This window comes from Heterocephalus glaber, unplaced genomic scaffold, assembly GCF_053883595.1.
Source record: "Heterocephalus glaber isolate CG9 unplaced genomic scaffold, H.glaber_assembly_v1.0 deba00000071, whole genome shotgun sequence".
In the NCBI taxonomy this organism is placed as follows: Eukaryota; Metazoa; Chordata; class Mammalia; order Rodentia; family Bathyergidae; genus Heterocephalus; species Heterocephalus glaber.
In genome coordinates, this window is record NW_028258137.1 from 29,096,151 (window position 1) to 29,110,040 (window position 13,890).

Sequence of the window (13,890 nt, forward strand, 5' to 3'; positions counted from 1 at the left end):
CTGGGGTCAGCCCTCAGTACCACATACACACACACACACAAAAGGAGATGAATGTGCTCATGTTCTAAAGGATTTTTGTAAAACATGGAACTAGTATTAGAGAGTTTACTAGTTAAAGGTTTTCTCCTATAAAAGTGAGTGGTAATCTCTTGACCACCCTACTTTCTTCCTTTGGTTTAGGGGAACACTTTTAAAAATATGTGTCATATTAATATTTTCCTTTGCTAGACCTTCATATTATCTATTATATTTATTTTGGTCTTCCATTTATAGCTTTTCAAAAACCAAAATTAAAAATTAAAGAAAAAGCAAAATAAGGAGGATTATGCTTGACTTACAAGTATAACATCATTCTCAATCCAGATTTTCTTTTTTGAGACAGGGTTTTGCTGTGTAGTTTGGCTGGCCTTGAACTCACTGTGTAGCCCAGGCTGGCCTCAAACTTGTGGTGATCCTCCTGTCTCAGCCTCCCAAGTGCTGGGATTACAGATGTGTGCCACCACACCTGGCTCAATCCATATCTTTAAAATGTTAGTATGTATATTGCTATATAATGTAAAGAGATGGGAAGGATTCATATGGAGTGTCATCCTTGGAGGCAGCATAGACTATTTTGTTGAAGAAGAGATGAAATAATCAGAAGTATTATTCCAATTGTGAATAATAGTAAGATGGTATAAGTGAATAGGACAAAGAAACCTCTATATGTTTTAGAGAGAATCTTAGGCTAGTTTTGAAGAAGTTTGTGAGGCCTTTTTAATTCCTGAATGTTCATCGTCTCCAGGTGGATGACTATCATTCAGTGCATCAGAAGCTCAGTGCTGAAATGGCTGATAATTCTAATGTAATCCGAAGTTTGTTGGTCCAAGCTGAGGATGCTCGCTTGATGAGGGACATGTGAGTAGCAACTCTCAGAAGAAGTCTAAATTGGTATAATGACTTTGGAAAATAACATGGCATCATCAGTAAGTTGAAAATATGTATACCCTGTGACCTAGCAATTCTGCTCCTAATATACAGGTATATAGCCTAGAAAAACTTGTGAACTTATAAACCAGGATTTTTGCACAAGAGTCTTCATAAAGGAACTGAGTATGTAACTCAGCAGTTGCCTCCCATGCATGAGGCTCTAGGTTCAATACTCAGGAGTGAAAAAGAGAATATTCATAAAGGGATTGCTTATAAGAATTCTGTATTAGTTTGTTTCCCATCAGTATAATAAAATACCTGAGGCAGGGTACTGGATAAAGAAATAGGTTTATCACAATTTTGGATGCTGAAAGTCCAGATAGCCTGACACTAGCTCTGGTGAGGCTCCCTGGCTGTGTTGTCTAATGGCTGATGGCATAATTGCAGGAGCATATGCAAGAGAGATCTGGTGAGACAGGAAGCCCAGAGAACAGGGAGGAGCCAGTCTTACTCTTTTATAAAAACCATTGTGAGAGAACTAACCAGGATCCCATGATCATTCTGAGGGCAGTGCCTCTAGTGACCTAATGACCTTGTATTAGTAACCTCTTAAAGGTCCACCATCTCTTAACATGGTCACCCTAGGGACCAAGTTTCCAACATAAACCTTTGGTGGAGGACACACTTAAACTGTATCCAAACCATAGCAAATCCCAAAGTGGAAATGATCCAAACCAATGTGCCACTACAGTGGGTAAATACAATATAATTTGCCCAATAGAACAAAGAGTGTGTGTGAATCTCCATGACACGTGACAATATGAACAAATCTTACAAATATTGGTGACTGAAGGAAGACTTAGTGAAGATGTATAGCATGCTCCTACTTACATTGTTTGAAAAAAAGGCAAAACCAAACTCTTCTTTGGGAAGCAGATATGAATATAAAACTGTAAATATAAACTGGGGATGTGCCTCAGAGGTGGAGCACTGGCCTAGCATGTTGCAAGGACCCTGAGTTAGGTTTTTAACACTGCAAAGAGATGAAATGTTATGGTTTAGATCTAAAACGTTCCCCCAAGGCCACATGTATTTAGAGGTGGGATGTTTAGAAAGTGCCTGGATAATGGGGGCACTGTACTCATCAGTGGATTAATGCACTGATAAATTCAAGGCTGAATGTGCTGTTAGGAGGTGAGATCTGGCTAGAGATGCATCACTGATGACCTGGAAGGGTGCATTCTTGTCCCTGGCTCCTCCCTTCTCTCTCTACTTCCTGCCTGCTGTAAGTTGAGCAGCTCTTCTCCACCATGCATTTGCACCATGCTGTTTCTGCCTTGGAGCCAGGCAGCAATAGCCTGAACCAGTGGAAAACTGAGAGCCCAATAAACCTCTTCTTATTTAAGTTGTAGATGTGGGGTATTGTGTCTCAGTGATGAAAAAGCTGACTAATACACAAGCAAAATGTGCAGGGAAGAGATTATTGTATACTATAGTATTCTAGGGAGGAGGAACAGTGTTTAGGAAGAACACACTGGCAATCTTCTGGAGTAGAGCATTTGTTGTATACGTTTTTCTGAGTGAAACATTATCTGATAAGAAAGTTAAAGGCAGTCATGTGCACATTTAGCTTCTGTCCATGGTGGTTTTCATATCTTAGCTGTTGTAAGCTGTAGTGAACACTGGAGTGCTATGTCTTAAATATCCTGATTACAGTTCTTCTGTATATATACCCAGGATTTGAGATAGGGTTTCACTAAGTTGTCCAGAAGTGGGATGCTGCATCATATAATATTTCAATTTTTAATTTTTTTATTCACTTCCATTGTTTTCCAGGGGTTCCAATTTCTCCACATCCTCACTAATACATGTCCTTTTTCTACTGGGCGTCAAACCCAGGACCTCACACATGCTAGGCAAGTACTTGACCAGTGAGCAACACCCCAACCCTGTCTTTTTTTTTTTTGGTAATTGTCATCCTAACACAGTGTTGATAAACCTATGGCATGCATGCCGCAGTGGGCACACACAGCCTCTTCTGTTGGCACAGGCACCTAGTTGCCCCAGCCAAGGTTTGACAAATTATCAGCATGCATACAACAGCAAAGATCACATTAATTGTGCAGAAGCACAACAAATGTAAACTTTTACCTTTCAATAAAAAGCTGTCTGTATCATTGAAAGATCTGTTATTGTGTTTTTCTTCTTCTTTTTTTTTTTTTTTGGTACCAGGGATCGAACTCAGAACCTTGCGCTTGCGAGGCAGGCAGCAGTGCCACTGAGCTAAATCCCCAGCCCGTGTCTTTCTTTTAAGACAAAAGATGTTAATGTATAAGTTTTTTTTTCTAAACTAAAACCTCAGTATTCAGGTTTAATTGCAGTGTTGGCACTTTGCGATAAATGAGTTTTGGATTGGAGTTTGGGCGCTTGGTCTCTAAAAGGTTCGCCATCACTGTCCTAACGTGTGAAATGATTTTCCATCATGGTTTTCATTTGCATTTCCTTATTGACTACTGGTGTTGGGCATCTTTTCATATACTATACCTGTTTGTAATTTGTGTGTCTTCTTTGGAGAAATGTCGAATGAGAAATTGTTGAATCTCTAGCCCATTTTAAAAACAAAACTCTTTCACTGGGGTTTGTTTTTTGCTCTTGAGTTGTAGGAGAGTCATTTATTATGAGCAGTGCTGATAATCTTTTCGTTTTAATGTCCATTTGTGTTTTGTTTTTGTTTTTGTTTCGTTGTGTGTGTGGTTTTTTTTTTGGTACCAGGGATTGAACTTGGGACCTTGCGCTTGCAAGGCAGGTGCTGAACTTTGTTTTTTGAGACAAAGTGTCGCTATGTATTCCAGGCTGGCTTTGAATTCACTGTGTAGCCCAGGCCACCCTCAAACTCGTGGCAATCCTCCTGCCTTAGCCTCTTGAGTGCTGGGATTACAGGCATGTGCCACCACAGCAGGCTAGCCATTTGCATTTTTCTTTTTTTTTTGGTACCAGGGATCGAACTCATATCCTTGCACTTGTGAGGCAGGCACTGGAACCACTGAGCTAAATCCCTGGCAACCATTTGCATTTTTATGTGTATGAACTTTATTTCTTTTGCCTATTTATATATTTAAGTATATTGGTCTTTTATCTGTGATATGAGTTGCAAATATTTTTCCTGTTTTGTTCTCTTTGTTTAGACTTTTAAAAAATTTGTTTCACTTTTTATTTCTAAAATCTTTTTAGAAATTTAATGTAGTCAAGTTGATCGTTCATTTCCTTAATATATCCATATTTTTGAGTTATGGTTAAGAGAAGTTTTCTTCACCTCAAGTTATAATTTATCGATTTTCTTTTAGTACTTGCATGCTTTCCTTTTTTACATGTAAGTCTTTTCCAGCTTTTTCTGGACTTTATTCTGCTGTTTGATGGATGTAAATAGTAAATTCAGTTTTATATCTTTCCATATGACTGTTGCATTATTTCAGTACCTTTTTTTTTTTTGCTGCTGGGTATTGAACCCAGAACCTCATATAGTCTAGGCAAGCACTGTACCACTTAGCTACATCCCCAACCCAGTACTATTTTTTAATAAGTCCATTGTTTCCCCACTGATTTCAGACACTGCTTTTATTGTATATCATATTTGCATTCGCAGTTGGATCTGTTTCTGGATTTCCTTCTTTCTGTCCTTCTGTCCATTTTTGTTGTTGTTGTTATTGTTGTTGTTTTTGTTTTGGTACTGGGGATCGAACTCAGGTCCTTGTGCTTGTGAGGCAGGCAGGAGAACCACTGAGCCAAATCCCTGGCCTTCTGTCTGTTTGTGAGACAAGGTCTTGCTTTGTAGCCCAGGCTGGTCTCAAACTCATAATCTGACTGATTTAGCCTACTGGGTGCCAGGATTATGGGCCTGGGTGGCCACACAGCCTCATGCTGGATTTTCTATACTACTCCATTGGTCTATCTTGGTTCATCATTTGACAATACCATTGTTATATTTTAAAATATTTTGTATTGTGGTACAATACACATAACGGAATTTACCATATTAACCATTTATAGTGTACAGTAGTGTTACTAACTGTACTCATAATGTTGTACAGCAATGAGCACCATCTGTCTCCCTCTCCTCATATTGTAAACCTAAAACTCCATACCCATTAAATGGTAATTTCCCATTCTGTTCAGTCCCTGATAACCGCTGTGACAGTATCATTCCTTTTTCAGAGGTACTAGGGATTTGACACGGGGCCTTTCATATGCTAGGCAAGTGCTGTACCACTGAGCTATACTCCCATCACTATTTGGGAAAGGGTTTCACTAAGTTGTCTGGGATGGCCTCAAGTTTGTGATCCTCCTGCTTCTATTTCCTGAGTAGCTGGGAATATAGACAGGCACCAACACTCCTGGCCCATTTTTTAATTTATAGATATTTTGTGTATTTGACTATGTGGCATGGCTAGATGCCCTTCCTCCCTTCCCCATTTCTCTCTTTTTTAATAGTTTTCCTTGCTACTTGTATTTGTTCTTTCCAGTAAACTTCAATTTTTGAGGCTTCAGAGAGAAAGGTAGGTATTTTTTACAGGAATTTTGTTAAATATATTAATTTAGGAGAAACTGACATTACAATGATGTTTTGTTAGTTTAGAACATCTGGCAGTACTTGTTAATGTTTGATCAGTAGGAATGCGTCATGGTTTTCTTCATGCAGAAATGTTTTTTGTTCTTTGTTTCTTCTTTAATTCTTGTAGGCTTTTTTTCCTATGCTGTTTTTTTTTAAATTAATTTTATTGGTACACTTTAGGTATACAGTTCGTTTACATTTATCATTGGGTGTTTGTACCTGTACATGATATATCTTGGTTCTTATTTTTTTCCCCATTACCTGTGTGCCCTTCACCCCCTCCACCCTTCCCTATTTACATAGATTTCATTTCCATTTTTTTTTTCTTTTCTCATAGTTTTTCCTTTCCCTCTTTTCCTTTCCCCTTCCCCTCCCTTCACTGCTTCATCTTTGGACCTTTTTTCCTATTTCAAATTATCAATTATTCATTTTAATCATTTTAACTCTTGTTTATACTATCAGTTTCTCACACTAGTGAAACTATTCGGTATTTACACGTGTGTCCTATTTATTTCACTTAAGAGTATGGCCTGATATGCATCCATTTAGCTATAAATGACTCTAGTTTTTCGTTCTTTATGGCTGAGTAGTACTCCATTTTATAAAAAAACCCACATTTTCCCTATGCTAAGTTTAAGGCTAGGTAGTTTCGGTTCTTTTTTTATAATTGTAAATATTATCTTTCTTCCCCATTTCATCTTATATAAGTATGGTTTTGTGTATTTAAATTATTGATTTTTACATGTTGATTTTATGCTACCCAACTATAGTTTTTTTCAGATGCTGTCTTATTCACTTTTCTCATTTTTGAGACACAGTACTTGACACCCACAACTTAAGAGGTTTATTTTGGCTCATGTTTTCAGTCCATGATCAGGTGACTCCAAGGCAGGACAGCATGGCAGAGGGGCATCGTGGAGTAAAAGCTGTTCAAATCCTGGTGGTCAAGAAGCAGGGAGAGAGTCCAGAAGGGGCTTCCAGGTCACACCCCCAGTGACTTGCCTCTAACAGGCCCGGCCTCCTAACACCAAACCAGCTGTAGCATTCCTGCAATCCAGTCGCCTTCCAAAAACCCTGCCTATGAGTGCATGAGGCTCTTGAGGGACATCTACATTTTTTTTTTTGGTACCGGAGATCAAACTCGGGACCTTGCACTTTTGAGGTAGGCAGTGGAACCACTGAGCTAAATCCCCGGCCCTTCTTGAGGGACATCTAGACATAAACCCTAACACATGTGTACTTTTATCATCTATAAATTGAAATAGATGTATGCTTTCTCTGGCCAACTAGCTCTAGGTCTTCTAGTTTCTCTCTCTTTTTCTTTCTTTAAAGTCAAAGTGATGTTGCTGGCTTTAAGCATTTGACTCTGCACAACATGACCACCAGCCTCTAAGTTCCTTCTGGAATTATTTATATTTTTCTTAGAGGTTCTAATGTATATATTTGTTATTATTTTTAATGTCAATTTTGTTAATATGTACGGAAAATTCATTCTTTTTTAGGTTTACCATTCACTAAATTTTGAGAAACTTATTCAGTTCTGTTACTACCATCAAGACTTAAAATGGTTTTATCACTTTTGTGCTTTCACCTCTCCTAAGCTCCTGAGGCTATTTTCTTCCCCTATAGTTTTACATTTTTCAGAATGTCGTATAAAGGGAGTCATATAATATATAGGCTTTGAGTCTGGCTTCTTTCACTTACCATAATGCCTTTGAGGCTCATTCATGTTGTTGCATGTACTGTATCAGTCCATTTTTAAAAATTACTGAATAATATTCCATTGTATAGATGGGAAGTAATTTATCTTTTCATCATGTGATAGACATTTGGGATGTTTCTAGACCTCAGTGATTGTGGATAAAGGTTTTTTGCAAACATGTATTTTCATTTCTCTTGGGCTGGGATTGCTAGGTTATGTAGTATGTTTAACTGTAAGAAACTGCCAAATAAGTTACCAAAATAACTGTATTATTTTTTATTCTTGTCAGCAGTGTATGAGGGTTCCAGTTGCTCTGCATTGTTGCCAGCACAATATTTTCAGTTTTTAAAAAATTTAAACACTTTTGTTATTGGGTAATAATATTTCATTGTGGTTTTATCTTTTGCTTTTAAAAATATCTTCTTTTTTTTTGGTACCAGGGATCAAACTCAGGTCCTTGCATTTGTGCAGCAGGCGGCAAAACCACTGAGCTAAATCCCCAGCCCAAAAATATCTTGATAAAAAATATTCATTAAGAATAGGTCAGTTTAGCTGGGGATTTAGCTCAGTTGTTCTGTCGCCTGCCTTGCAAGCGCAAGGATCCGAGTTTGGTCCCCGGTACCAAAAAAAAAAAAAGAATAGGTCAGTTTTATCTAATGAATATTAATGTGAAACTTGACAGTCTTATTACCTAGCCTCAACACAGTGGGCTTGTAATTCTTAAGTTTCTAAAGTCAAACCAACCAGGGACCAATCACCAAGAAAGGCCACTTGACTTCTATTTATTTATTAGGATATTTTGATGGAAACTTATTAATGTTTTCAAGGAAAACTTTAGTAGTTACCTAATTTTAATGAAAACAGAGCTAAAAATGTCTTTTCTCTTTTTAAAAATATGCCTAAGAAGTTTGCAGATTTTCTTAAGCCTTACATATTAAGCAACAATGATGCTGGACCAGGGATGTAGCTCAGTGTTGCTGTGCCCACCTGGCAAGCACAAGGTCCTGAGTTGGATCCCTGGTACCAAAAAAAGAAAGAAACAATGATGGTAAATTTGTTGGTTTACACAGGAAAACAATGAAGAATCGCTATATGGAACTCTATAACCTTAATAAAGACTTGCTAAATGGATATAAAATTCGCTGTAACAATCACACAGAACTATTAGGAAACCTTAAAGCAGTAAATCAGGCAATTCAACGGGCAGGTCGTCTGCGTGGTAAGTCTCTTTTCTGTAATTTTTTGGGAGAGGACCGCTAAAGATGATGGTAGATTCCATAATTCATGTTGGGGCCTAATCACTCCAAAGTTGGCCCCATCACTTAAGATTCCATCAGTCAGCCTACTGTTTAGCTTCAATCTTCAGACTTCAAAGGGAAAGAGCACCTTTAGCTTCTAGCTAGGTGTGATGGTGCATGCCTATAATCCCAACACTCTGGAGGCTGAGGCAGGAGTACTGTGAGTTTGAGGCCAGCCTGGGCTACACAGTGAGTTCAAGTCCAGCCTGAACTACTATATATAGCAAGACCATCTCAAAAAACAAATCAAAATAATAAAAAGAGAAAGAAAAAGCAAAAACCTTCAGCTTCTTTTCTAAGATCTTCATGCATCTTCTAAGGAAAAACCTAATGTTTATACCTCAAAGAAGTGTAGAGCTTTAAAGTCTCCATTAGAATAAAAGACACACTGAAAACTAATGTGTTGAGTCCACCTTAAAAGTTTAGAAAAAGAACATTAAACCAAAGGAGGAAAAAATATAGGTAGATTGTTATCTGAATTCTGCTGTTTTGGGTCAATGCTTTAACCTTTTTAGATATAATCACTGCTAGATGAATGTGAGTTTTGATTGGTTTCTAGGTTTGAAGTTTATGATAAATTTCTTTACCAAGTTACCTCTTTTAGGGAGTGGTAAGATAAATTAGTAAAATTTACATATGTAATTATTTTCTAACCTAGTTTTATATTGTTTTAAAACTAGACTCTAATTTATAATTTTACTTTTATTTTCTTCCTTTTTTTTCTTGGTTTTCTTGAGACAGAGTCTCACTATGTAGTTTAGGCTGTCCTTGAACTCCCTATGTAGCACAGGCTGGCTTTAAACTCGTGGCGATCTTCCTACCTCAGCCTTCCAAGTGCTGATATAATTTTACTTTTAATATTCTTTTTGGGACATACTGACCAGGTATTTCTTCTTATACAGTTGGAAAACCAAAGAACCAGGTGATAACTGCTTGTCGGGATGCAATTCGAAGCAACAACATCAACACACTGTTCAGAATTATGCGGGTGGGGACAGCTCCTTCATAGAAGAGTAAATAGGAAAGCAACTTCTTGGGAAAAGTTTTCTCATAAAAATCTAGGTTCAGTTGCTCTGGATCATGTCCTGGTGAACTCAGAGCGCTAAGAATGAAAAAAAAAAAACCTTGGTGATCTGCACAAATTAAAGATAAAACATTACATCTGAAAAATAAAACCACTTTTTATTTTTTTGTTTATATATGTAAAGTCAATGTATAAATTACAATGAAATTGTAATTAAATTCATAATTTTCAAATAGACTACCTTTTTCATTAAAATTAAAAGGTATTATACTTTGGTGTTGACTGATTATAAAAGCACTACAATAGCAGAATTGCATAAACCATTTGTATTTTGTAAAGAAAAACAAAATCGTAGTTATTCAATTTGTGTGCCTTCCTTTTAACCACTGAAAGGTATGTCTTAGTTACTTTTCTTGTTGCTCAGAGAAAATATGACACTCACAAGTTGAAGGGGGCTCACAGTTTGTAGAAGTTTCAGTTCATAGTTGGCCGGTTCCAAGGCAGAACAGTGTGGAAGAGGGGCATTGCAGAGGAGAAACAGTCCATAGTGTGGCTGGCAGAAAGCAGCACAAGCAGCAAGCAGCAGCAGCAGCCTTCCTTCCCTCTCTTTCTTTATATTCCATCCAGGATACAAGCCTGGGTGTGGGGCTTCCATTATCCATGCCCAGAACTATACTAAACTCATTTAGTGGACTAATTTAGTACCAAAACCCCTTAATCCCGGTACTACATACCCTTGATCTAGCCAGCCTATGAGTGTATGAAGCTTCAGGGAGACATCTAGACACAAGCCAGAACTGAGAGTAAACAAATTCATATTGAAGGAGAATCAGTTTAGGGTGATCAGCTTAGTTGAGGTAGTGTTAACTGCTGTAACAATCCTCAAATTCATGACTCATTTATTTTTAATTTATTATATAAACAAACAGGGAAAATGCGTTAGGTGACTATGTTCACATTCATTGTGTACAATGGAAGCCTTCTGGCATTGCCAGAAGCCGTTCTCTCACTTAGAGCCCTATCTGATGGGGTGGAGGTGGGGGGTTGGGCCTGGCAGTTACATGTATCCAAGCCAGTAGAAAAGGAAGAGTGAGGAGGAAGCACGTCTGCTTGTGTTTCAAGCTGCAGCCTGAAAATAGCACACTGTCACTCTGCTTCCATTGCTCTGGGTAACATGGCCAACCTGCAAGGGAGACCAGGAAATGTCATCTCCCTATGTGCCAGCAATCTCTGCCCAGGAGGTTAAATTTTGCCCTAATGTAGATTTCATGACTGCCCAAATCCCTAAAACAAGTCAGTTTTCACATTTTAAATAGCATTCATAAGCAGTTGCGGGTGGAGTGAGACCTTTCCTTTGAGATTAGAAACTACAGTAATTTTATTATCTCCTCAACTTGGCCACTTAGGATTCCTCTGTCCTGTATCTGAAGTGTAGCCTTTCTGGAGTCCTAATTTCTCTAACTTTCAAAAATAACTTTTTCAATTTTATAAGCTGGAGATATATATTATTTTCTACAATTCCTTAAGTAGTAGTATTATATCTGTCTCAAAGATAAGGAAAAGCAGAGATTAACCACTTTCCAGTGTCACAGAATTAGTACCAAATTCAAGCTTGAGTGTTTTTGTTTTGTTTTCTGTTTTAACCACAGCCTAACATAGCTTTGTGTGTGTTTGGGGGAGATTTACAGGGGATTGAATTCAGGGTTTCATGCATGCTAAACAAGCACCCTACCACAGAGCTATATTCTCAGCCCTAGTTTATACTTTTTTGAGACTGAAATCTTAGTTGGTGCTGGTTTTAAATGACATGGTACCATTCATCTTTAGTGAACCCAATACAATCTCAGCATAGGTTGCTCCATTGTTCTTCAGCCAAAAAGCTTCCTTTTGACCCCAAAATATTTGTGGCAGGGCTGGAAAGGTTGATCTGCAAGATATGTGCAAGCAGCCCTGAAGGGTTATAAAAGTTGCTTTCACATTAACTCGATCTCCTTGATAACAGTATGTGAATTTCAGGAATGAGCCCTCTTGTTTAGGAAGGCAGAATGTCCTGTACAGGATCCCAAGAACTGGGTAAGTTGTGGTATGAAGGGTTAGAAACCTAGTACTGTAGTCATGCCCCTTCCAGTTAGTCCAAATTGTTCCCAAGCAAGTAGACTGGATAGGAAGAAAATACTTAATAAAACTCAGCTACCATCTTTTCCTCCTTAGAAGTCATGTTCATCTTAGTGACTGGTTAGAAATGAGTTAATCAGTTACAGTTCTAGTCTGTTGCCCTGTTTTCCTATACTGATATAATCTGAGTGCTACTTCAGTTGTAGCTAAGCTCTAGTTTGTTGTTGAATTTTTTTTATCGAAGCTTTAGGTGGCTTTTAGGATTCTGGTATATGGATGAAAACTTTTTAAAAGCATCCCTTAAAAAAAAATTACACAGAGCCAGGGATTTAGCTCAGTGGCACCGCGCCTGCTTGGCAAGCACAAAGTCCTGAGTTTGATTCCTGGTACTGGGGGAAAAAATCACACATAGACATACCCCCAACCCAAATTCAGGTATGCAGTATTGTAAAGAGTATGGTTTTTATTATTCCCACTATGTCTGCCTATCCAATACCAAAGCTCAGTTCAGATAGAATCTCTTCCCTGTCCCTCATCTATTCCTTAACATCTTCTGTTTGTACAACTCTTAATCCCCTATTAGTGAGAACAAGGTCTTCATCCTCACTAGTTTTGAGCCAAAGCTGAGCTGCTGCCCTCCATGGGCTTGTCTGTCCTCAGTATACCTGCCAGGAGCTTCAGAAATCAATGAACTGGTGCTTTACAACTATTATGCAACTGAGAAGTGTTTTTAAAAATGATCTCCAACATGGTTATTAATTTTTCAAGTTTTATAATTAGCAGTTACAAATTGGCCAGCTGCGGTCCTGTGATCACAGAACTAAATTATCTCTGATTTCACTTTGAGGCTAAAGTACAATAAGGCACCCATTACCACCTTATTTTGCATTTTGCCGTTCCCATGTGGCCTTTGCCCACACTATGTGCTCTGGCTCCTGAATCATCTTTTTATTTGTGCATTATAAAACTGCTTTTCCAAAAAGGATGCCACACGGATAGCTCCCAAGTAGCTTTTCCATTGTCTGTGTGGTTGAGGGGTTTTTTTGGTACTGGGGCTTGAACTTGGGTCCTTGCACTTGTGAGGCAGGCAGCAGAACCACTGAGCTAAATCCCCAGCCCCTGTGTGGTTGAGTTTTTGCATCAGAGAGGTCATCTGTTTTTGTAGGGATGTCCCACTCCTTGAAGGCTGCACAGCCTCCCTGTGGTATCACCTCACTAGATCTGCTCTAGAAAGGATCCTTTAAAAAGGATATTTCCTCACTCAGGTTTTGCAGAGGTAAGTACATAATAGTTTTGGGGAGTTACCTCAGCCAAAAATTTGAAGAAATACTGGCCTAGGAGACATAGCCCCCACCTTTGAATTTTTCTGGTATTCTGTGGAAAAGAAAACAAAACCAGATTCAGTGACGTTTCCGAGGCAAACTTTGGGCAATAGAGAAGTGAGGTTCAAAACTTAACAGCCTTTTTTTTCTTCTAGGCTTCATTTTCCACAACCTGTTAACTTACTTATAAGGTTATCCTCATTTTTTCTTCCCGTTAAAAATGCAAATATGCTCACAAATCAGCTTTCTAAAAGTGTACCTAATTTCCATGGTAGTTAACATATAAAAGGAATTTGACTTAATCACAGGAGGAAGGTAATGTAGTCCCTGTAGGGCTGCTGACCCCCCATAAGATGCTAGAGCTTGAAGTTCACATGGGAGATAGGATGTAAAGTTGGGGAGAACAGCTAGAACCGATAGCCATGAGCTGGAGCCCAGGACAGGGTGAAGCCTTAGTTCTTGTTGCCTTTGACCCTGGTGTGGTTGTCCTGTGGTAACTGAGACCCTTCATCAAAGATGCTGAAGGAAGACCCAGGGGAAGGTGAAACAGTGTTGGGCCCAAAGGCTGATTCTTGACAAGGTGAGCAACATTGTGTGTGAGGTACCAAATAGCTGTTCATTGGGCCCTTCAAATCTTGCACAAGTTGTGGTTCACTGACTAGAAACAGGAGAGACTTCTGAAAAACAAAGCTATTCTCGGGCTGAGGATTTAGCTTAGTGGTTTCACTGCCTGCTGCGCAAGTGCAAGGACCCTAGTTCGATCCCTGGTACTAAGAAAAAAAAAAACAAAGCTATTCTCTTTGAGGGTGGGAACTTCATTTAGTAAAGGGAGTTATAAGAATTTTGAAATTCACTATTAAGGGAAAGATGCCATATATTATATAAATGAACATCATAGCTTTTATCTGAAA

General features: G+C 38.5%; 1 protein-coding gene across 7 annotated transcripts in view; it reads left to right on the plus strand.

Annotated features, from left to right (window-relative positions):
• Positions 1-9,777, plus strand: part of Bbs2 (Bardet-Biedl syndrome 2) — a 116,925-nt gene extending 107,148 nt beyond the window's left edge. For 4 of the 7 annotated variants that reach the window (XM_087184739.1, XM_087184673.1, XM_087184535.1 and 1 more), the window contains 2 exons: positions 785-897; positions 2,746-7,636. In XM_087184739.1, the coding sequence (XP_087040865.1) occupies positions 785-897; positions 2,746-3,052 (420 nt within the window). In that variant the 3' untranslated portion in view covers positions 3,053-7,636. Of the gene's footprint in view, positions 1-784; positions 898-2,745; positions 7,637-8,290; positions 8,440-9,420 lie in introns of those variants that run through there. The other 3 variants (XM_087184696.1, XM_087184616.1, XM_004847891.4) reach the window with 1 other exon arrangement.
• Positions 9,778-13,890: the final 4,113 nt, after the last annotated feature.